The sequence below is a fragment of the Nipponia nippon genome, unplaced genomic scaffold, assembly GCF_047370975.1.
Source record: "Nipponia nippon isolate SJK-2023a ecotype South Korea unplaced genomic scaffold, ASM4737097v1 scaffold_4, whole genome shotgun sequence".
NCBI lineage: Eukaryota > Metazoa > Chordata > Aves > Pelecaniformes > Threskiornithidae > Nipponia > Nipponia nippon.
In genome coordinates, this window is record NW_028262358.1 from 120275557 (window position 1) to 120300344 (window position 24788).

Genomic DNA, 24788 nt, shown 5'->3' on the forward strand with positions numbered 1-24788 from the left:
GTGGTGCGTTGCCACGCCAGCTCTCACTGCAGTTGATTGTAACTTGGGTCTGCACCCACAGGCAATTATGCTGGTGAAGATATTCAAAACCATTAGAGTTTCTTAAGCTCTCACGTGTCATCCTCTGTCAGAGTGAGTGGAATAAAAAGTAATCATGAAGGCTCTACTCAGTGGCTTCAGCAAAGCCAAGAAATAGTTTCAGTATTTGGTCTTGGTTCTCTAAGACCAAAGCTCCAAGACTATGTTTATATCTTTTAGTATTAAAGCATGATGAGAATTCCATTCACTGAACTAACCTAAATGTTTCTACTGATTTTCTTCTTTTTGCAGAGCCCTTTACATTTGGTGGGGACACAGCAACCCACGGCACCATTCCGGGTCCAGTATAAATGCCGGGAATGAAAGCTGCCCAGCACTAACTTCCCTTCCTTTGCCAGCCACCCCTGGATGGATGGACCACTGAGCTGCTTCCCTGTCCTGCATCTTCAGATAGGTTCTCTGCCTTAACAGTTCTTAATTTCAGCTTTAAATGCTGTACGTGCTCTGCGTTGTGGTATGCCATACCAGTGTAGTCCTATCTGTGCTCCTCACCTGATTGCCTACCTCCTAGTACTGAAAAATCAAGCTCTCCTGCTGCATTCATAATTTGTGGGCCAATTATTCGCAGACTTTGCAGATCTGATATACTAGACTCACCAGCCAGACATTCAGGACAAAAAGCTGCTGTGTTTGGAAATCCTGCGTGGAAGTTGTGCTGGAAGCAGCGGAAGAGCAGGTCCCTTGGGCCAGGTCACTGCTTCCTGCAGGTCTCTCTGAACCAAGGCCGAAGCGGTGCCTTGTGGTAACTCCGTACAGCTTCCTGGTGCTGGTGGGCACAAAATACAGGACGGCGCTGAGCAGAGACCTCCGGATCAGATCCACAGCCGCAATAAACTAGCATGACCTCTGTACCACTGCCTGTGTAGTTAAGTGGCGATCTGGCCTGCTCTGCCTGCCATCGGTGCCAACTTTTTGCAAATAAAATGCATTTGTAATGAAAAAATTGCAAGCATGGGAAACACTGGGGTCTTGTTCCACTGGAGCACCTAAAATTTCTACTGAGCTTTATTTGCTCCGCAGGATTCAGAATCAGTCCTTGCATGCATATGCAATGAAAGCTGGATCGTGATGTTTGACTTCTAATGAAAAGTGATTGCAAGAAAAGCTATTGCTATTCATTAGACTCGTTGTCTAATATCGAGAACATTTTTGCTTTCCCTTTAGCATGACTTACTTATAGAACAAATTGCACAAGTCTAAAAATATTTAATCCTATAAAGAATACCTAGTAAAAGTTGTTCAAAGAAGCTGTCAAGTAAGTTCAGATACCAACGCTTTAACTGCTGTCAGATTTCATATACGATAATAGCCGGCATGTATTTTTAGTCTTTTAAGTAAAGATTATTCATCATTTTAGAAGTATTTGCAAAAAAACACAAATGGACTTTCAACAACAGTAAAAACTATGGGAATAACATGCATAGGAAAATAACACGTTGTATAATTCATTAAATGGTTGGCTTACTTCAGTTATGGATACAACCGTTTAACAAACTTTAATGATTTATATGGCTGGAAAATGCTTCGTTCAACTTCTAATTTACCTCCTAGTGGTTAACTCTGCAAGAGCTGCACTCTTAACTGCTGTTTCGCTCTCTCTTCCATAACAGAAAACTATTCCCTTGGTTTTCATGGGTGGTCATTATCCAAAAGTGTATATTTTAATTTTAAAATTTGGAAATGTCCATAATATCCGTTCTGGTATTTTGTAGTTTTGTGAAGAATTTTTTTTTTTTCCCCAATGTGCATTTCTTTTTATTTTTCTGTTTAATTAATTTTGGGGTTTGGGGTTTCTTTTGTGTGTGTGGTTTTGTTTTGGTTGGGTTTTTTTCCCAAGAGAGGTAACTCAAAAAAGCAAAAGTCCGTAATGGCAAACTTGACTTTAAAGTAAAAGGTCCCTAAAGGAAAGTATAACCTGAAGGTCAGCATCAATTTGGTTAGAATGAATAAAAGGCACTTCAAGCCAACTAAAACTGTGAATATTTCATAACACACCCCTGCGCATGGCTTCTGATCTGCCCTAAACACGAGCACAATTCTGCTGCAGTTTCTGCCTATTGCTGAGTTTTCAGACTTGATGTGATCTTGGGTCTGGTCAGAACTACGTTCTGCCTCCTCCCACATCCCGCAAGAAGAGCCTGTGAGCTGGGTGTGTGATAAAAAACATGTTCCCCCCCAGGCACAGAGGAGCAGAGAAGCAAAAGCAGGTGGGGACCCTGAGCAATGCCCTACCCAGCACCTCCGGGGCTGGCCGTGGCCTGGGGGGACACCCCGCAGCAGCAAGGGGGCGGCTCTCCCATTGTGGGAATTCCCTGTGGGAATGGGACACGTTGTGGGATGCAGGGGAGGAGCAGCTTGTGGTTGCACAAGACTTCTTGTGGGATGTTTAGGGGAGGAACCAAAGGTGGGGAAAGGGGGTGATCAGGGTGGGTTGGGGAGGAACAAATGTGGGAAAATAGAGGGATAAGGGGATAGAAGAGGTCAGTTGCATGTACACAGGCTGCTGGGTGGGATGCTCGTCTGGCTGTGCCCTGTGCCTGATCAGTGCAGTCTGCCCTGTCTTCTCCTTACCCTCTGTTCTTAACTTTTCCTGGGTGAGGGGCTCTCGTGTGTGTGCATGTATGGGTGTGGGGTGTGGGGGCAGCAACGGGAGTGGGACCGCGGGTCAGAGGGGCCACGGGTCCGTGGTGCCAGCAGCTGGAGGGAGTGCGGGTGTGCATACTGTGTGGGTGTGTTACGTCAGTGTGTGATGGCTACCAAAAATCCAGCCAGGCTAACTGGCAAGTAGGTGAACTGTGTGTCTCCCAGGGCGAGGCATATGGAGGAGCTGGCTGCTGGAGAGACCAGGGGGTTCAGGCCAGCTGAGAGCCCGTGGGGTCTGGGGGTTGACGGAGACCTGTTTGTACGTGTGTGTGCATGTGTGTTTCTCTGGGCAGGAGGCAGCTGGGGAGAAGAAGGATTCCGAACTGGAGGGATCCACATTGTACATGTGTATTTTTGTATATATTTTGCACTCACAGACCTTCACCCTGATCTGCCAGAGATGGGAGCAGGACGGAGCCCTTGGTGCTGCTCGTGTGAGTGCTGAGTGTTTCTGTCTGTGCCGGCCAGTGGCTCATCAGTGCACACACACCTTGTACCTGTGTGTTTGTGCACGAGCCTGCTGGGAATCCATGCGCAGCCTCGCTGCAGACTGGATGCAGGGGTGTGGAGCTGCGGCAGCCTCACCTCTGTCGGGCTACTGGATTTAGCAACTCCCTAGCAGGCTAGAATCAGTCATGAAAATATTTGTCCTGAAAGGCAGGACATATTTTTATTAAAGTGTAGGCTTTTGGCAGGAAAGAAGTACCTGTTCTTGACAGCCAGAGAGATACCAAACAAGCAGGTGAAGAAAAGTCGGCTTGCCTCTGGGATCCCGTCGCTGTGAGACTGCCCTGGAGGGGATGACAGCTCCATGACAGCCACATGACCATACTTTCCTAGGCAGAAATACCAAGGGAGGTGGATTAGTAAAGCAACGTGGTGGTCAAGTGATAGAGCTAAATGGGGTCTTCTACCTGGAAGTAATTCAGAAGCTTCTGGGGGAGGGAAAGACAGCACTTTCCCACTGGGTATTTTCTACATGTCAGTAGGAGGAGTCAGAATGAGGTTTTTATTCATACTGCCACCACAAAGGTAGTATCTCCTCTCCACAAGTAGATTTTTAACCCAAAAAGAAAAACAATTAATGTATTTTTACCCATCTTTGTATTTCTACCTTCTGGATGAAGTGTGGATGTTAAAGGGAACACAGTGAGGCATCCCTCAAAATGCCCCACAAAATTCCCCTCTTAGAAAATGCAATTGTTCCCCCTCCAGACATGCCGTAGGCCAGATCTATCTGAGCAAAACCCGCGGTCTTGGTGGGCCAGGACTATATGTTGTGAAACAAATGGTAGGAGTCTTCTTAACAAGAGAGAGGAAATCTAGAGGTATGAGACATGAGCAATATAACTCTTTTAAATCAAATTTCCTTTAATAATTTTTGGACTTTATTGTATATTAAAGAAGAGTTTCAGGAAGAAAACCCACAGAAAATATCACATTGCAGCGAAACCTTTTTTGATACTTTTGGGGAAAGTATAAACATACTCCCTGAAATCATAAATTTCCTGTGGAAATATAATATGTGACAGAAAACTCATCAAAACATTTTGAGTTAAAATTGTTGACCTACTGCAAGTGAATCTTATCCAGTCAGCACGGTGAAAAGATAACCCGTGGTATCAGCAGCCACCTCCCAGAATAATCACAGCTTCTTTTATGTCTTCCCTTTAATGAGCCTCACTGAAGGCCCCTCTCATCTGTACTTAGCAGTCAAGTATTTCAAGTGGTCTCTTTCTTTACGCTAGTAACGGTATTCCATATCTTTTCTGTGCCACTGATTGTCACAGAAACCAGAAGTTTAGGCTTAGCACGTATACCTCCTGAAAATAGCTATCTGGGGACTAAAAGATACGGCTGTAGCCATTGAGAGCTAAGCTAAAAATAATTACTTCCTTTCGAAAGAAATTAATTCTAAGGCCCTAGCTCTGCACTGTGCCTAAGCACTGTGCCAAGCAAAACTCGACTTAAGCATGTGTTTTGCTTTAAGCAAACAAAATGGACTTGCAGAATAAGAATGGATTTCAATTTAAGCACACGCTTAAGTGCTTTGCTGAACCAGGGTCCAAATGCCTCAGTTGCTAGCCCGTTGTTTACAGTTAGCCTTGGCATCTGTGTTGCAATTTTAAAGATGTACAAAGGTTAGTGGAAATACTGAGGTAGCTTTGCTCATTTTAGGTGAACCTGGCAAACATTGAGGGCTTTCAGGAAAAATATTTTTTTTAAACGGTCACATTTATAGCATGAACCAGTAGGCTTTATTGGCAGCAAGCATCTTTCCCAGTTATTTGGTACATTCTAAATGCGTGGCTCATCACATGGCAAAAAATACTTCCTCTCCACCGGTATGCAGTGGAAGGGGAACTGGACGCAAGAAAGGCATTCAAAAGATAGCAAGCGTTTAACTGAAACAACCAAGGAGAAGCTTTCATCATGTAGGCATTCTGAATGACATTGGACATGCGACTGATCGGCACAGCATAATTTATTTTTTTCAATTTGATCATAAAATTGCTAGGAAAGGCTTAATGGAGTTATAAATATCTTGTTTCCGTGAGAGTCCTGGGAAGATAATTATAGCACTGAAGTCTTTACAAAGATAGAGCATTTATAAAATGATATTATCGGACGACTCCAATGGATAACGCAGGGAATTCTGCGCGCTATTCCCAGCATTCCCATTGACTCACTCTGCTCTTTGGGCAAATCACTTCATGCCTCAGTGACTCAGTTTCCTCATCTATACGGTGGGGTAATAATGATAATTACCCACTGCTGCAAAGTCTCTATGGATTAAAAGCTGTAAGTGTTGCTCACACGCATCAGAGCACTCAAGCCTGCCTATTGCTAGCAGTGGATGTCTGTAAGACTTTGGATAAGCTACATGCTTTCCTGAATTGGAACTGTCATATTTGTGTTACTGGTAAATTACATTACTTGCAGAGTTACAGTCAAAATATTCAAAAGAAATATTTTAAATCTCTTAGTTCACACTTTTTAAGATGCTGATGAAACAGCTGTATCCGAGACTCCTCAGAAATACTTTGGTTTTAATGCAAAGCTTGGAATTTAAAGACTATGGACAAGTTTCTTGTCGAGTAAAAATACAATGTCCTTTCATAAAGCCAACCTCTGCGTAGGAGCATTATCTAGAAGGCTGTCTAGCAGCTACCTGTGAGACAGGAACTACATCTGTACTCTAACTGTCCTAAGTTGTATCAGGCTTTTTTACTTGTATACTGCTTTTACTGCATAGAAGTTTGATACATCATCTTTCCCAAGCAGCAGGCAGAGTATTGGAGTAACAAGCATCAAAAGGGCTTAATGTACCAGCACAGTGCAACTATTACTGCTAAGTCTTTGCAGCTTTGAAAAGGACAAGTGAGGAAAGGAGTTGTGGCAAATGAGCAAACAGCTGGCCCCGAACTCCAGTGGGATACGATGCCTGAAGGGGATAACATGGATTTTGGATAGGAAAACAAGAAATTCTGTGCTGGAGAGGAGATATTACATCTCCCATTGACAGCACTGTAACTGCCCTGGCTGTGATTTCAAAAGGCTGTTGATAAATTTGAGAGAGATCAGAGCTGAATCAGAAAGTTGATGAAAATGTTGCTAAGCCTGCCGAGCCTTGGAGTCAATCTGGTTAGCTTAAGAAAGGGAATTCTCAGAGGTGACTTGAGAACAGGCTGAGGATACTGAAGTTCAATAACGGATGGGCCTTTGGAGCTCGCTGTGCCTTTCTGCCGCGGACTGAAGTGAAAACGAGCAAATTCCCACCTGAAATGAGGTAAAAATGCAGCTCGGGAAATGGAATTGTTTTACCAAGGACTGAAATTACATTTCTATATTAATAGTCCTGAAAACAAAATTGCACATTTTTCTGAAAAAGAAGCTTTTGATCAGGTGTGTGTGCGCTCCTGGGGTGGAGAGAGGAGGGAAAGGCAACCTGATTACTTTTCAGGAATCCACAAAACATAAATCAGAAAAGTCTGAAGACCTAAATTCTCTGTACAGGCATTCCGCTTCCATAAAGCAACTTTTAGGTAGTCTACAAATGCAGAAAACATCTTTTCTGAGGGTATGATACTGGTCAGACAAGGTAGGGTTTAGAAGATGTCAGATTAGGTACTCACGGCTGGCCAGAGAAACCTCAGGCTAAGGAGGATCGTGTTCTTTACAAAGTGTAACTAGGGAATGGCAAGATTTGGCATTCACTTTTCCCTGGATCCTTGCTCAGGGATTTCTGTGAACATCTGACCCGAATAAGAGCCCAGTGAGGCTCTATGGATGTTGTCCTTCAGCATTGCATTTCCAGACTCCTCTGGCTAAGGGGTCTTGCACTGGTAAAGCACGCTCCAAGCTGAAGACAGGGCTCTGTCACTCCTTCTCATGCCAAAGCTCTCAATTGGAGCTCAACTTGACTCTCTTGAATTAAACAGAAAAGTTTTGGTGGGTTCATAGTGTTGGTCTTTGTTACTGCTGACACAGATCCAGAGGCAATTTCAAGGCATTGGCCTTTTATCTGGCCTTTATTCTGAAAACTATCATTGCTCAGAAAAGCATTAAGTGTGTCCTTCTGTTTGCTTGATACCAAAAGAAAATCAAGGGCTTTCCAGTATCGTGCCATGGCTGCCCGAGTGTGATTTCCAGGTTAAAACGAATAGATAAGCAGTGCAAGATACTTAAAGATTTCTACTCTTTAAGTAATTCATTGCAGCTCAAGATCCTGCCTTTGACGTTCTTCCTCTGTCCAAACCTTGGTGTTATCATTTACTATTTTAAGCCTGTTTATAGAACTAGAATAATACACAGATAAAACAGGATGATTACAAGGCTGCTTTCAGGCATTAAACCTGGGGTTTGAAGTTTCTTTTTCTGAAAAAATAAACCAAAGAATGTTTTACTATCTGAAAACCTGGCAACTGGCCTTTGCTTACCATGAACTGAAATCAAGCACCACTTTGTTAAATGCCAGTCTCATCACAATGGTCTGGTTGTTCCTTAAAATAATAAAAAGACCCGGATCAGCAGGAGATGGTTATATTCTGTCCTTTGGGTTTTAATCAACATATTCAGCCTTGCTAAATTTTTCTTACAGACCTTGGCTGTGCCGTCTGGTTCAGAGGTTTAGTGGACGTGCTCAGTTTGTACCTGTAGGGTACCCTGTATGGGTCTGTAGGAACAAACTGGGTAATGAGTTCTCTCCGTACCCACAAGCCAGGGCAAATCCAAGTGACAGAACCTAGCAAAAGCTGCAATCACTAAAGCATCTGCCCTGAGCTACCACACCTGCCAGCACTGATCTGCACATGACAAGATATGTTTATCCCTCCACACGGAGACATGCCAGCGTTGGCATCTTTGTACAGGGGTTGAAGGGTGGGAGCTGGGGCTGTCCCACCTTCTGGACTCTGAGCATCTCACAACCTGGGAGCATGCTGTGCCGCTGGATCTCTTGATGGGCTGGTTGTCTGAACGGGACATCTCTAGCACAGGCTCTTTCTGCAAACAGATTTACATAATGAATTCACAGCACAGCTGGCTTCTTCCAGAGGTGGCATTGGAGCCGCCCAAGGGCAGAATCTAGAGCAGAGGCCCTGTTTCTTCTCTCCTTTCCCTTTTAACTTCGCTTTACTGTTCCCATCCTCCCTGGGAACTTCACTAGTGCCCTTTTTCCTCCTTCCCAGCTCAGCTGTAAACCCAGCTTACTCTTTCCTTTTTTCCTGGATTTTCAGATATCCAGGCTGCCAAATATCTGAAAAGCTTAAAGTTGGACTGCAACACTGCAAGGGTAAGACTGGCAGATCAGTGCCTTGGTAGAACATAATGCCTGGATGGTCTGGCTCTCTCTTTTGGAGCTCTGTCACACGGCTGGGAGAGCAGGAGGAAGGGGTAGTGACTTCCCTCTGGCTGATGTGGAAGAAGGACACTCCTCAGAGGTTGCTCTGCTGCAATGACTCAGCATCGTGGAAGCTATGACTTTCCAAGAATACCTGTGTCACGAAAACCGGTGCCATTTTGCCATCTCTAGTGTTCACCTTGCACTAGGGCTGGCAGTACGTAGGCACTGGCACCATCTAGGGGCCAACTGTCAATCACCAATGTATTTCTAGAACATCAGTGCCATAATATATATATAAAAAAAATATATATGTAAGCATACACTAACATAATGTGTCTGAACAAAACATGTCTTAGTAGAAGTGTTGAAAAAGGCCATGTGTGTAAGTTTTTACTTCTAGGCACAATTCAGGCACAAAAATATAGTCTCAGTTGTTACCTGCTTGAGCTGCTTATTTTCTATTAACTCAATGTTATGTAGTGTCATGTGCTGACTAATAACTCATCATTCACACTCCTCTGCTGCCAATGATATCCCAATTATGCCTTCAACAGTCATCTAAAAGTGCCAGAATAATGAATGAATATTTCAGAAAGAAAAGAAAAACACAAAAATCCTTAAGACTATGGCTCACACTTTAAGAGAATGAAACACATAAATAATGTTTTATGATCTCTCAATATAAACAGAACTCCTTAGTCTGACATTTTTGAAAGCCCTTCTGTGTCAATCTCTGTAATTATGGATAAAGATTAATAAAAAGCAAAGAAATCTAGTACAATGGACTTCTCCATCAAACCTGTCTAGCACTGCTTCAGAACTAGGGCTCCTAAATTCTACTTCTCAACAATTAATAAACAATAATTACCACACTATATTTGCTTTATAGGAGTAAATTGTGTCTTGCAGTTGATTACACTCTCTGGCCTTCTAATTACCACACGTAAAAATAGTATTTGTCGTACGTTTGTTTTCTTAGTTGTTTATATTCTGAAGCAGGTTAAAAAATATATTCAGAAGCTCAGTCTGTATTTAGATACCTAAATAAGCATCTTGATTTTTCAGAGCACCTACAAGTCTCAGAGTTGCACAGTGCTTCTGAAAATCAGGCCATTTATTTAGGTGTCTATATTTAGGTACATGAGTTTGAAGCGTTTGGCTTGAGGTCACATAGCTATGGCTCATTTTTTATTTCCATTTGGGTCACAATGGGCAAGTCACTTCTAATACGTCTCATCACAAATCTAAGAAATAGCAAGAGAGGTGGTAAGAATTACTTACTAAATACCATCATGATGCTTAACACTTCCTCAAATGCATGAAGTTTCCTTCCCGGAGAATTTCAGTCTAAAACAGGACAGAAATCAGTGCATCAGGAAGGTAAGACAGTATGTTTAGAGACTGAACTTATGTTCTGGTTAAACTGTGCGCATTTTCTGGATTTTATTTGTCTGGCATCTTTGGCATTCCTTCTATAAGCTTATGATCATTTTGACAAGCCAGATGTTTTAGCTTCCCGTATTTTGATTGGGTAAATCCTAGAAACCAAGTGCTTCTACTTGTTAACACATGGCAGCAAACCACAGTTTGTTCTTGAGGAATTTGAGCTGACATTATCAGTCATGCTGTTGAACTGAGACTATACCTTCAAGACCGCTTTTGAATTTGCATGGTAGCTTGCACAGGCCTTGACCTTAGTGAACCAGTTATGAAAGAAACAGTCTAAGACTGTGCAAAGAGAAGATCACTGGGAAAAGGACATCAAGAGGAAAAGAGAATCTTTTAAAGAAACACGGAAATTGGTTTCCTTAACATCCTACCTCTGCAGTTTGTCATCCCTCTACTTCACAACGTGAGATGCTTGTAGCTTTGGTAGCAGGTATACACACAACCGGTGATTCACACAGCGCTGCCTTCATTTTGCACAGAGATGGTAGCTGAGAAGAAACAGGCAGCCCATAGGTGAAAACAATCATTTTAAATACCTCATATATTTCGACAAAATGAAAACTTCCTCGTCTTTCAGCATCTTCTTTCAAATGGGAGAATTTAAATCTGGCCATAATATTTCAGATTGGAGAGAACTGTACTTGTACTTTAAGGATGGTATTTGTTACAGAACAAAAGGCTTTTTTTTTTTTTTCCTTTCTTGAAATGGAGATTGTTTTAAAAGTCAATGAAACCTGTTTTTCCCCTTGATCTATCATGCATCTAGGCTAAAAAAACATCTCTTGGTTAAAAATATTCCTTAACCAGAAACTGGGACATGGCATTTTTGTTGTCTTCAAAACTGAGGGTTAGCTGTAAGATAATAAAGCTCTGTTTTGTGGGACTTTATGTTAGATATGGAATTTTTGCAATGTCAAAGCAAAAAGACTTTTTTTCAGGCAACTCTCACTCTCAGAAGTGGATGGAAAATGTGAAGACTCTTTGTTCCTGTTCTCATTGCCTTAAGAGACACGAGCCTCCTGTCTGACCTCCGTCTGACCCTGAAGATGCTCAGAAACAAGGTGGATATTCCAGAGAGAGGATTTAGGGAGCAGCAGAGCCAAATGCAGGGGTTGTCGCACTGCAAGGCTGGGAGCTCAGGGGTTCCCAGAGTGTTGCCACAGGTTCTCCCCACTTGCCTGACCCCCATACACCAGATTTGGAGGGAACCGGCATCCCTGCGCACAGCTGAAGCATGTGCTTCTCTGCATCTCCAAATCCCCGAAGAAGGAAAGGGCCCTGCTCCATGATCAACCTGCTCATGGGATGCCATGTGCAAGGGCATTACAGGCACAGAAATTTTACAGCAAGAAAAGGATACTCTCCCTTTCTGCAGCAATTTTTCATTGGTGCAATTATTAATCATTCTTCCTGCACCCAGAACTGTGCAAAATGCTCTGTAGATAAATGAAAAAAAAAAAAAAAAAGAAAAAGATAGCCTTTGCTTTACACATTTTTATAGAAACATCTGCAATATGTTGTATCTAAGCTGCTTGGCGATTGCTACACACATACAGGATGGAACTGAAGAGGTGTCGAGGCAATGTTGTCTCACTGTACTGAGTGACTGGGTGATAAAATAGCAGATGAAATTCAGTGGTGATAAGTGCAAAGTAATGTACATGGGAAAAAATAACCCTAACTATACGTACATGAGACACTGGTTCGAGCTATCACTTCTGCTGCAGCAGATCTGGAGGCTAAAGTGGAAAGGTCTCTGAAAATGTTAGTGTGGGGCTAGGAAGTGGTCAAAAAGGGGAAATGAATGTTAAGAATTAGTAGCTCCCCCCTTAGATGACAAGGGGACCCCCAAAGTCATAGGACTTTGAGTCATCACTCATATGCTCAGAGTTCTTCTGAGTCCCTCTGCCACACAGCTCTTGCCTATTCCAGATCCAGCAAAATTCATCAGTTATTTTAGCAGAATCAATGTTTTAAAGAAAGTAATGTTTTCTATTAAAATTAGAAAGGATAGAGAAGATGGTGATAAAGTTTCACACTGGAAACAGAGAACCACATCAGCCTGAAAGAGGGATAGCTGAAGGGAAATCCAATTAAAGTCTGGAAAATAATGATGGTGAGAACGTCAAAAAAAAAAATTTCATTTACTGCCTCTGTAACAAAGGAACACTTAATAAAACAATCAGGAATAAGACTTGAAATTGTTTTTACACAGTGAAGAATTATCACAGCACGGCACAGCACATTGTGGAAAGAAAAACCACAAATGGGCTCAAAAAGAGTTTGTCTTAACTCCTAGAGAACAGGACCACTGGTAGCTACCAAGCAGAGTAGCTTGGATACAACCCTGAGTTCCAGAAGTTCCTACCTCAGTAGTTGCTGAAAAATTATAAGGTAAATAGGAAAAGAATACATGGTCTATTTTTACACTGTTTTACTAAGCATTCAGTCTTGGCTGCTGGAGACAAGATACAGAGCTAGATGGATCCAACTATGGTTTTATATTCTAAAAAAGTAACAAACAATCAAGGGTACGCTAATGCTGATAGAGTCAACATTAATTTTACTTGCTTTATCCACTCTAATCTCCAGACTCAGCCATTTGCAAGAAATCATAATCTATATCTGGCCAAAGAATTTGGGATTATCCCAGTGAGCAGAGATGTCAAAGCAGCAGTGTTCACTTCTTGAGAATCTACAGATTTGGAAACATTACTTACTCATTTCTTCTGAAAAGAGAAAACTTTGTCACCAAAGCTCCTGCAAAGGCTGCAGGAGTGAGTCAGTGTTTGTATTTTGATGATCAGAAATCAGCATAACATAGGGGGCCACAGTCTTTTGGTTATAGTACTTTATTTGTGTTGATATTCAGTGTGGTTGCTTCAGTACATTTGAGAGGCCACTTCTGCTTACAGATTAAGTCTGTAGATAAGAAGCAGGTGCAGACTGAAGATAATGAGTAGCTCAGGATTTGGATGAGATGGGCTAAGCCTGTGCTCGGGGATATCAGTAACAAAACTCCCACTCAGATCTGTGGGAGCAGGACTACAGCACTGCTTGCAAATCTTGCAAGTAGCAGCTGTTTTATCACCTCCTTTGGTATCCTTTCCAAAATTTAAGCTTCCTCCAGGTTTTCGCACTCTACAACTGCTTGGGTTGTGAGAAGATGCTCACAGCATTTAGGAAGCAAGGGTGCCTACTTGGGCTGCATGGCCGGAATAGCGCTGGGGCCTAAGTGAGCAAACAGTGCGACTCCAAGAAGGACGTGGTCTCAGTTGCTCTTACTCTTTTATTTTTGCAGCGCCGCTTTTTCCATGTCTAAGTAATATATTACTTTGTGACCTTTCCCAATAGAAATCCTTAATGCTTACAACAGGGGATATTAAAAGCCCTGCAATTGCTGCCATTCTCATTAGTATCTAATTTGAAGGACATTTTCACTACAAACAGTGGAATTCTGTTTGTTTTTTTTTTTTTCCCCTTCATCTTAGCAATAATGTCTGGATGCATTTAAAAGCATTGCCAAAGTACTGGCTTAGGCGTTCCTGATTTTTCCTGAACGTGGATTAGCTTGCTTTCATAACTGTAGAGATTCCCGTTTTACTACAAGGAAAGCATACGCTAGGGCAACTTCATCACAATGAAAATATTCTTCCCAATAGGAAAATATGAAAAAGAATAAAACTTGAGGCTGGCTACTGTGACCAAGACACAATTAAGAGGTATGGGGTTATGAAGACACAAGGAAATTGTAGAACATAAAACGTGGGACAGAAAAAGCACGGTGGATGCTCTTCCTACTCAGAATATTAAAATAAGACATCATGCAAAGGGAATGCATGTAAATGGAGACAAAGGAAGATATCCTATCAGGTTTAATTCTTAAAACAAAAACCGAAGCAACAAGCATATAATTTGATTTAAAACCCAATTAGTTTATCTTGTGACATCTTCGGTTCCATAGCTTGCTTTCTCTTCTGCATAGTGCTTAAAGCAGTAAGATCACGGTCAGGAATTCATATTTTAGGCACAAGGATAAAACGACAAGAAATAATAATTACTGCTATCAGTTACCGATTATATATTAAAAAATAAAAGTAGAAAGAAAGAAGAAAGCCTGGAAGGTGTCTAAACCAGATGTGCATCAAGACATAAGTCAGTTCTTAGTTAATGGGACCAGGAAGAAACTCCTCTGTTGCAAGTACAACAATCTGCAATGCATTGCTCTTAGGTATTTGCAGAGATGAGGTGGGACACACTATTGATCTCATTCATTACAACAGTTTTTCTGCCATTATTGGAAAGTGCTGCTATAAATGGCATACATCTTTTTATATATTTTTAACTAATGGAGACTTATTCCTTCCATGGATTTTTTATGGGGTATTTAATAATTATATGGGAGTCTTCTAGTTCTCCATTATATTCTATAGATTTTCAAAGACATCTTTACAGAAACCTATTTACATTTCTTTATCACCCTATTGATTAAATCCCTCTGTATTACATTCCAAAGAGAAGAGACTGCAGAAAATCAGCATTAGCCTCTGATGCTTAGCAGTCTCCGACGTACAGCTGGAAGAGAGAAAATAGCCCTTCCTTTAATAAAGCGTGCCTTGGGGGCATCTGCATGCTTTCTCTTCTTTTTAAAATCATGACCATGATCAGCCTTTTTCCACTGTAACCTTCACATTCCTTAAGAGTCCTACAAATGCACCTTCTGGCCTCGTCTGTAACAGGGAGATACACCTTATTCACCTGTTAGTCTGAAAAAGAGTTGAACGACAACTGGATCTATTCCAGACGGAGCTCACTTCAAGGGCCAGTTTGCTTGTCGGTGGTCAGAAGTGGGAATAGGGGTTGGGAGCTCCATCCTCCAGAGGTATTTAGGCCCCTTACAAAGTCACCACAGCGGACATCAGGTTTGTCACTAAAACCATGGCAAGGTGTGCTGGCACTGTGTGGGCGTCCATCCCACCTCTCTCCAACCCATGCAGCCTCTCCTCTACCCTACCTCATCCCAGCTCACCCCTCCTCAATCCCATCCCAGCCCACCCCACATCTCCCTACACCATCCCACCTCACCCCATCCCATCCCTCATCTCCCTACCCCATCCCATCCCACCTCACCCCATCCCACCCCTCCTCACCCCCATCCCATCCCTCATCTCCCTACCCCATCCCATCCCATCCCACCTCACCCCATCCCATCCCTCATCTCCCTACCCCATCCCACCCCTCCTCACCCCCATCTCATCCCTCATCTCCCTACCCCATCCCACCCCTCCTCACCCCCATCCCATCCCTCATCTCCCTACCCCATCCCATCCCACCTCACCCCATCCCATCCCTCATCTCCCTACCCCACCCCACCCCCCCTCACCCCCATCCCATCCCTCATCTCCCTACCCCATCCCATCCCACCTCACCCCATCCCATCCCTCATCTCCCTACCCCATCCCACCCCCCCTCACCCCCATCCCACTTCACCTCACCTCTCGTCACCCCAACACCACCTCTCCTCACTTTACCTCTCTTCTCCTCACCTCATCCTACCCCACCTCACCTCAGGGCAGGGGGGCCGACACCCTGAGGGAGAGAAGCTTTGCCACGCACTGCTAATGAGGACACAAACCAGTGCCTGGTTCCTACGACTCCCTAGGTGCCGGGGGCGACGTGAGACCCTCCCCCGGCTCACCTGTCCCCACACGGAGCGGGGAACGCCGCCGCCCCTCGCCCCCGCCGCCCACTCTGGTAACCGAGAGCCGGCGCGAAGCGGTGGGAGCTGAGGGGCGTGGCCAAGGGATGGAGGAGGCGGGGCCAGTTTGCTCCTCGCATTCTTATTGGTGAGTCCCGCCCGCTCGTTTGGGCGGAGGAGTTTGCTGATTGGGTTGCGGCGTCCCCTCACCCCTCCCGCCTTGTCCTCCACCTTCGCCTCAGCGGCGCTGGGCGGGCGAGAGGTGCGGGGCGCTCGCTGAGGAGCCGGCGGCGCGGTCCTCGGGGCTCGGCGGCGGCGACAGGGGAGGCGGGCGAGGAGGCGCAGGACGAGCGAGGCGCAGCAGGTAAGGGCAGGGCCGCTGGCCGTGAGGGGTTCCTTCCCCGGCGGGCCCGCCCGCTTGCAGCCCTGCCCCGCCGACCTGGCGCCGTGCGCCCGCTGTGGCGGGGTTATATAACCGCCCCTCCGGCTCTGCCCGCGGTCCTGCCCGGGTCCCGCTGCTTACCGCGGGTCTCCTCTCACCGGCGGCTTTTCGGGCGCGGAGGGATGCGGGACGGGCTGCGGGGCGAGCCTGGGGCTCTACCGCCGGCGCCTGCCCTCCGGCGGGGGTCGGTGCCCGCCGTGCAGCCCTGGGCGGGCGGCTGGAAATGGCCGGTGGGCGGAGGTGGAGGCGTGCGGTGAGGGACAACGCTGTGGCGGCTGGTCCGCTGGGGCAGGTGGTTCGTCCGCCGGCGGTGGAGAGAAGCTTGGTGAGGTGAGGGAGCATCCCCGCGGCTGGGGCAGGAGGAGGTGGGAAGGGGGCTTGCAGCCCTGCGGGTAGCGCTGCGTGTCGGCTCGAAGCAGGTGGACGTTTGCCGTGGTGCAGACCTCTCCCAGCTACTCCTGCGACTTAGGGTTGGAGAACGCAGGGAAGCCCGTATCCCCGAGGGAGACTCTTCTTGGGCTGCTTTAAAGTTACCTGCAGCCCACACCGGTGTTATTCGGTGCTTATATAGCAGGTAGCTCTCCAAAGCTGTTGCTTGGTTTTCTTTTTTTTTTCCCCCCCATGTCTTTAAAATATTTTGGTCCCTTTACTGCTTGAGTGCGGAGTTTAATCTAGTTTCCTAAAAGGAAAAGGTATGATAGGTTTATACAGCTGAAAGAAATCATACAGATGAGAATCGTAGTTTAATCCGGGGTTATGCCTTACATGAGCTTCTGTGTCAGGCTTTCAAGTTCTGCCCTTACAAACTGGTTTGCTCTTTGTGTTGTTTACATAGTTAGAATGGTTGTTCTGTAGAAAAGGAAAACTCATTTTCTATGAAAATAGATAATTTCTGCAAAGAAACTCTGCTGCATTTATTCTTGCAGTAAAACTAAATTATATGGTTACACATCATTCCTGAACAGATGAAAGTCTGAATACTGTGAGAATATAAAACAGTCAGAAAAACTACAAACGCATCACAGTAAACAAGGACAGAAGAAGATTTTTATGTACATTATCAACTTTGTTAACTAGTAACTGATACCTTTCTTCTGTAACAGCAGGAACTGTCCCATTCTCCTTAAACTTCTGACAAGGAGCTGTCAGTTCTGTGATCTAGTTTGTCTGTCCTCTTCCAAATATTGTAGTGTGTATTCAGATTCAGTGGCTTGGTTTGTCATTGTTTATATTGAACATGTTTGCCATTGCATTGGTGTCCTAATGTTTTTTAAGTTATAAATTACTTGTGTGTACTAGCAGAAAATCGTTTTCAAGGAAATTTTGAAATTGTATTCCAAGTCATCATGGTGTCTTGGGTATCTTGTAGGAGTTAAACACTGTGAACAGCTCCTACTGAACGTAGTTCTGACACACAGGGTTTCTTCCTTTTTTTCCTCCCAACAGGGAAAGGGAAAGCAGGTCTTGGTAAGAATTGGGGTATAGTTATGAATTTTATGTTACAAGCTAGAGGGCTGTTCTTTAAAGGAGTGTTCCACTGACCCCTGTGTGAGGTGACAGATCTGGCTGAAGGCCAGTGACGTTGTAATATTGTGTGCCCCTTATAAAACTGGCTTGCTTTAAATAGAGTAGCATAGAGGCCAAGCGAAGGTAATTGGAAAGCTTGTTCTGGTTTCTTTGGGTTTGGGAAGGGTTTTTTGTTCTCTGAATACCTTAATGTTACCATGGTAACTTTAGTGGTTGATTTATCATAGCCCAGCTTCTTGACCTTAAGAATAGCGCATAAAATCTTCATGCCTGGCATTGGTTGCTCAAAGTATCGTCTTCCTGTTGTGGAATGGGGCTGGAGTTTTGGCTTAGTAGGGTTGAATACCAGTGTCTGCTGGCTTGTTTTCTGCAGGGCTGGAGACACAGATTGCTTAGCAAGCCAATGTCAACTGAGCTCCTTCACTGGTCGTAGGATGCATCCCTGGCACGGGGGGCACAGTTGAGCCTTCTGAGCAATACGCAGGTCTTGAACAGCTTGCACTGGCCAGCCCTGCTTTAGATGAATAAAACTGAATAGTGCCTTTGGATGTTAAAAGCTTCCAAAAATAGTTACAAAGTCTCGGCTAAATTTAATACGGCTAGAATGTCAATGGAAAGGATTAGAACGTTTGGGATTTGCACCAGTTAGCATTTAAAAAAAAAAAATAAAATCCTCTTCCTCATATCTGCCACTCCTGTAAGAGGAAATAGTGGAGACTGCTATTTTTGTGTGGTGGTAACCAAATTGGAGTTAAAAGGTGAGTGGACTTTGCTGTACTAGTAATTTTTATTACTGTAAAGTGAATAGTCATTGCCTAGGTGGGGGATGCAGGGGTGAAGGTTAAGGGAAGGGGTGACTGTAGTCCATATTGCTTTTGTGACTGCAACAGTTCATCAATCCTGTCATGTGAGGTCCCATTCTGCTCTTTCTAATTAAGTAACATGTCCACATTTAAGTCCATGGAAGCTTTCCATAGTGAAGAATTAGCACTATATAAAAATAATGCTAATCTCCAGTGTTCATTTTGCAGAATGGAGTGAAATTTCAGTAGGTTACCGCTATCTGAACTTCCCTGTTCTACTGGTGCCTTCTGCCAAAGTCTTCAGTGTGGGTCCAGTTGGCTTCAGCAGGAGTTGTATCCTCAGGCTAACACTACAGAAATTGGTGACTCTGCTTTCACTAAATCAGTGACTATTTTAAGTAAAACCTGATTGTTTCAGTAAAATCTTACCCAGCGGATTTGAATTATGGTAAAACTTGCTGGTTTGGGTTTTTTTTAGTAGGAGCAGAGATGGAATCCTTACACTTTTTCTGGATCCTTCTAGAAAAAAAAAACCTGCAACTTTTCTTGCTTTTCTTAATTCCTGTAGACTACAGTTTCCAGGTTTGCACTCAGGACTCAATAATACTTTAGTTTATGGTGATAGTATTTAAAGCTTCTATTTGTAACATTTTGTTTGCTTTATTCTATTTTCAGTCATGTTGTTTGTCATGGCAAGCAGTGTTTAATAAAAAAAAAAAAGAGTAAAGTTTCCTAGCAATTTCAAGAGATATGTTCCTGTTTCTTGATGTCCCTCAGGGACTCTTTTTAAAAACTCTTAAGACAGGAAAATGGTCACCAGGGAAATGCCTTATTAGTTTCCATAAAAAACAGTGGATAAATCTATACGTGCTTGGTGATTATATAAGGCATTAGTCCATTCAAACACTCCATGTGCTCCAGTTGTCTTCATTCAGGAAAATTTCAGCTGAAGTTCTTTGCGCTGTAGGGGTCTAACATCATAACAAGCTGTACATATTTGCCCTTTCAGTTTTACACTAGAAAAGCAATACTTTTTGATAACAATTTGTCAAATAGAAACTTCAGTAAGCTAGTGCTGTTTGCCAATGATTATAATTTTCTGCTGGTCTCTGTTAATTTTAATTAGAGGTGTACCATGTCTAAAACTAGCGAGGTAACAGAATGAATACTTGGCTCTCACCTGGAATCTCTACAGAGCTTTTGGTTACAGTATCTACAGTGTTGAACGCTGACATGACCTAATCTGTTCCAGTGGGAAGGGTGTTTGTTTCATGTTTTGAACTACCACAAATCACAAGCTCTTGCACCCCTTGACTGCAGGAGGAGGAATTTGAAATAACTTACATCAATGTAAAGTGATGCAAATTGTGTATATGAATTGCACGAAAGATTTGACAAGGAGATTCCACCAGGGTCTGGAAGGGTCGTGGTTTTCCAAGGGTTAATAGTACTGCACCCTTCGGGTGCTCTATTCTGTGTAATGTATTTTCAGACTTGAAAGTTTAGGGTCAAAATGCTACACTAAATTAAGAAATAACATAGGAACACAGGTTGCATATGGGTGAACTTTATTTAAAGGGGATAAATGAATGTGGCAAGGAATCAGCATTAGCTGGAGGTTAAATGAACTTGGGCTCAGGTTTGTTTGTCTCAGTATCTCAGTCTTCTGAAGGGAACAATCCTGCTACGGAGTTTACTAATGTGGTCCCAGTTAAGATCTTGGTGAATGAATTTAGCACCAGTATTGGTGCTGGATGATGCCTTAGCGTTACTGTATTATTTTTATGGCATTGCCACTTCTGTTGAAATTCTGTATGACAACTTCTGGTATCTTAAGTATTTGAAAAACTTCCTGATTTGGGGAGGGAGGAGCAAAGGCACAACTCAATTTGAACTCTCTACCATTTAAAAGATGAGTATGGTTTACCCTTATGTGGATGTCTTTCTGTGTTTTTTTGATAATATAAAAGGGACCATAAGAGGGGGGAATTTAACTTATTTTGTCAGAAGCTGTAGAAAGGAATGTGATCCAGTAGTATAGTTACATAAAAGATGACTTTTAATTGTGTTTATTTTATATGGCAATCCAGTTCATGGATTACACGTGATTTAGAATTAATTGTTTTAAGAGATTTGAAATGTAAATTCTTCTGTTCTAAATTAGTAGAAGAATTGGAAAGAGAACATTTTTTTGACAGAGCACTGCCCGAAGTGGCTAAGTAAATTCAAAGAAGCCACAAAACACCATCACCGCACCTGAGCCTTAAGGTATTTGATGGACATAATAAAGGATATGTAGTTATGATTTGTTTTACATGTGTCTAACACTATAAATAACGCAGGAAAAAGTAAGAGTTCTAGCTCGTGACTAGCTGAATAATGTCTGATATAGTGACTTATTATGAAGTTCATGCAGAGCTGTGAAAACACAGACTGTAATTTCATGGATGCTTTAAGTAGATTAGTTGCTGAAAAGTACAATCCTAAGCTTTACTGTTGCCTGTCTGCTCCCAAAAAGCTTTGCCCACTTTTTTTCTGGTTGCTACAAATGCTTATGCAGCCACGAAATGAATTGGGTCAGTTATCTACCTAATAGAGTTAAACCCAAACTTTTTTCTTTAGGCCTGGTCTTTTCCTTTAACTGAATCGGTTTGTGTGGTTGTGCCATGAATTGGAGCAGGAGACGCTTTCTCCACTACAAAAGGTAGCGTGGGGCACTGTCTCTGTGTAGGAAGTGACTGGTGTTGGAAGTGAAAAGCCTGGGGTGCGTGACAGATTATGTTGCATCTTTTGGCAGAAGTGCTGGTTTGTCTAGTCAGAGCCTGAACTTAGAGCCCAAGGGCTTGAACTGTGCTAATAAGTGTTGTTGATTCAAGTATGTTTGTCCCCTCTGATGATCATTGAGCTTGGGCTCAAAGGCAGTTCATTTTTCTTTGGGAGCATATATGTTTTATTAGTGAGATTTCTGTTTTAGTTGTGGTGCTGTGCTTAGTATTGTGCAGTACATGGCCCTTGTTTCACAAATTATACTTTGCTATACAATAGTGTTCCCATACAGATGTTCTTAACTGTGCAGGTCCCATCTTAAATTGGGCAGAGGATTTAATAGTCAGGGTATTGTAAATTGACTGGCTAGTGGAGGGAAGACTGATCAGAATTCTGGGTATATCTTAAGTGTAAAAGAGGCATGTGCGTATATCCACACCCACCTACACCTACAAGTCTTGGAAAAGAGATGGTCAAAAGGCATGCAAGACAGTGACTCTCTTAAGAAGACATGGACAATACCCAAGTCCCACTGAGCAAATCTGTCTCAAGAATTGACTGGGGAAAAAGGAGCAAGCTTTGCTGTTAAAGAGCTCTAGCAGAGCAAAACTACTGCCACATACTGTAAGAGTATTTATTAATTTCTAATCTCAGATGGAACTTTGAAGGCTATATATTGTAGAATTGCCTGCTATAGTGTATGCTCATTTCCTTATTACCAACTAAAATGGTTAAAAAACTGAACTTCATGGTTGTAACTTAAAATCCTGTTCTGTTTTGTTGCTTGTCATAGTGGTTTTGGTTAATTCTTAACTTAAAAGCTTCCTTTCCCATCTAGTACCTTATGATATGGCTCTCCCAGGAGAAAAAAAATAAACAAGTTTAGTGAAGAAACCTGTAGACTTTTCTGACTTCTGTCAATAACATTGAGATTCTTTACTTCACTGCAGACCCTAATAGCTTTGTTATGCATTGAGGAACAGGATGTATGAAACTTGTTAGCTACCATGAAGTTATCTTTAACATTGCTATCGTACCTTATAGTGAAAGTGAAGCTTATTTAGTAGACTCAAAAGTACAGCTTAAGAAATCAGCTGTTACAACTAGAGATGTGTATGGAAAACAGATCAATGTACCATGTTGCCTCTCTTATTCTACTTTGGTTTGAAGTTCCATTCAGCCAGCAGATTCCTGTTTTGTTATATCCAAGGACATTCTTGTAGATCTTAAACTTCGCTACTCCCAGTTCTGTCTAATCTCCCTTCTTCTCACTATAATGCTTATTGAATGTTAATTCATAATCCAATTTCCTACAACTTTTGAGTATCAGCTTGTGTCATCTTTATCCTCTTGAGTCTGTTGTGTAAAGTTGGCTTCAAAACATCCCTCTGTGCCGAGTGGGCTCTTTCAGCTTAATACTTCTGGGGGCAGAAGGGGTTTACCCAGTGTGACTATAAAACACTCAGTATCTTCACTGACTGCAAGTAATTTGACTGTTGTGAAGGAAATACTTCATACTCCCTGGCAAAAGTCTGCTCTGCCATGTAAGTTATATTTTGTAACATACGAGGCTTGAGGTTTATTTTAATAAATCTGAAAGCAATGAGTCTAATCTTGATATAGGCTAGACATGATGGCAAACACATTTAGAGATGGTTGCATTTGGAGTAGATGATCTATTAATATTTTCTGCTACATTCTGAATTTAAGTTTCTTCCCCAGTAGTGGCTGCTGTGAGTCTTTCTTTATAGTACTTATCTGGGTGTGATTACACTGGAATGTATGGTAATGTAGGCTTAAGTGAGTTGGTTCAAATACCAGCGGCAATACTGCTGTGATACTGAGTTCCTATACACTAATGTATACTGTTGAAGTTCTAGCCACCTCCTCCATCATTTATTCAGGCTTTTTTTCCACAGTTAGAATTAAATTCCTAATCTGAAATTAGTTGGAGATAGTTGTGCTAATGTCAGTCTGAGTTGGTGAAAATACTAGTGTGTATTTGATTGGTCTAAAAGCCTGTTCTCAGGTTGACACAGTAAAAAAGAGGTAATTGGCCTGAGGCTTTCACATTACACCTGCTTCCTTACAACACTGCATCCTTGTTTGTTTTAAAACCCTCCCTCATAAATTCCATGCATAGAATACAGGACTAGGAAACTATTCTGTTTTTAGCTGTGTAACGTATTTTAGTACTTGGAAAAGGAGGACAGCTAAGATCCTGTGACCTACCAGCTCTCTGCAGATCATTATATGCACTGAATAGTATTGCTGTACATTTACCTCTGGACAAGATCCTGAATTGTGGTTCAGACTAGATGACCTTTGTGGGCCCCTTCCAACCTTAGTCATTCTGACTAATATTGGCTAATAAATCTGTCTCTCATGTGATCTGAGAGTGTGGTAAGCATGGATTCAGTGCTCCAAACTGATACTTTTGAGCATGACTTTAGTTGTTTTCTTGAGGACTTCTGTCGTTAGCCCTGAGACTTCAGCAATAACAGTTACTGACGTTTCTGTAATGTAAGGTTATGGAATGATGTGCTCTGTCATTGGTCAAATGTCATTTCGGAGCTGCAGCAGAAATGAAAGGCACAAGCATGGCAAATTAGCTCCACAATTTAGCTTTGCTTTACTGAGATTAAGTCTAAATAAGCCTATGGGGTTTAATTTTGGACACTAGTCCTAAATAGTGTAGTTGAACTAATATTTACAACTATTTATAGAGAATAGCAAGTACGCAACAGAGCAAGGGCAAATCTGAAACAGATGAGCACACTGTGTTTATGTAACTCTCTAACTCCTTATGTTATGAGGAGAAAAAGCAGCCAATGATTGTATGTTCTTACTCAAAGAAACAAAACTATAAGAGAATTAATTACTTCTCTGCATAGCTTCTAGTTAGCTTACTGGAGCTCTGTAGAGGTTATAGGTTGATGCTTAATACACCTGTACTAAGGACAAATACCTGAATTTATACTAGTGAACACACTGATAATTAATTGGACCTTTACTTACTCTGCTTGGCTGGTATGAAGTTTACTCTTGTATCAACAGTAGGGATACTGTTTGATGTACGGGCTTGTTACTTCTGTGTCCTTCAGCATGTCTTAAAATTGTCTTTCTACTCTGGATTTGGGGTAAAGGCTCTAAAGTCAGCAGGATGTTCCTAAAAGGTGGTGAGAATCATCTCTTGAGTCTACTCTTCCCTTCGCTTTTTTATTTACTTCCTAATGTGATTAAGATGCAAACAAAGAGATTGCTAATAGGCATGGAAAAACAGGGTACGTTCTGTCCTTAAACTAGAAAATATTGGCTTTATTCTTTGTAATAGTGATGCATCTTTGTTGTACTGTTTTTCGATATTCTGTGTTCATGTTACTTTCCAACAGGGTCTTTTTTCTTTTTTTTTTTTTTTCTTCGCATCGATGCCTGGTGTAACTTTTGAAGTCATTTTCATTTTCTTCTTATCCAGTGCATTACACTTTATCTGACTGCACGCTCAGAAACACCAGC

At 42.6% G+C, this 24788-nt stretch overlaps 3 protein-coding genes across 3 annotated transcripts in view; 2 read left to right on the forward strand and 1 right to left on the reverse strand.

Annotated features, from left to right (window-relative positions):
* CYP39A1 (cytochrome P450 family 39 subfamily A member 1) overlaps positions 1 to 703 on the forward strand; it is a 25341-nt gene extending 24638 nt beyond the window's left edge. Inside the window, exon 12 of the mRNA XM_009467332.2 lies at positions 331 to 703. Within this exon, the coding sequence (XP_009465607.1) occupies positions 331 to 402 (72 nt within the window). The 3' untranslated portion in view covers positions 403 to 703. The remainder of the gene's footprint in view (positions 1 to 330) is intronic.
* Positions 1 to 10490, reverse strand: part of LOC148053497 (uncharacterized) — a 13274-nt gene extending 2784 nt beyond the window's left edge. The window contains exons 1-4 of the mRNA XM_087776949.1: positions 10408 to 10490; positions 9869 to 9934; positions 3449 to 3578; positions 697 to 865 (exon numbers count right to left, since the gene is read on the reverse strand). Coding sequence (XP_087633075.1) covers positions 697 to 865; positions 3449 to 3578; positions 9869 to 9881 — 312 coding nt within the window. The 5' untranslated portion in view covers positions 9882 to 9934; positions 10408 to 10490. The remainder of the gene's footprint in view (positions 1 to 696; positions 866 to 3448; positions 3579 to 9868; positions 9935 to 10407) is intronic.
* Positions 10491 to 15945: 5455 nt separating this feature from the next.
* RCAN2 (regulator of calcineurin 2) overlaps positions 15946 to 24788 on the forward strand; it is a 92213-nt gene continuing 83370 nt past the window's right edge. The window contains exon 1 of the mRNA XM_087773444.1: positions 15946 to 16098. The gene's annotated coding sequence lies outside the window, so the exon portion shown is untranslated. The remainder of the gene's footprint in view (positions 16099 to 24788) is intronic.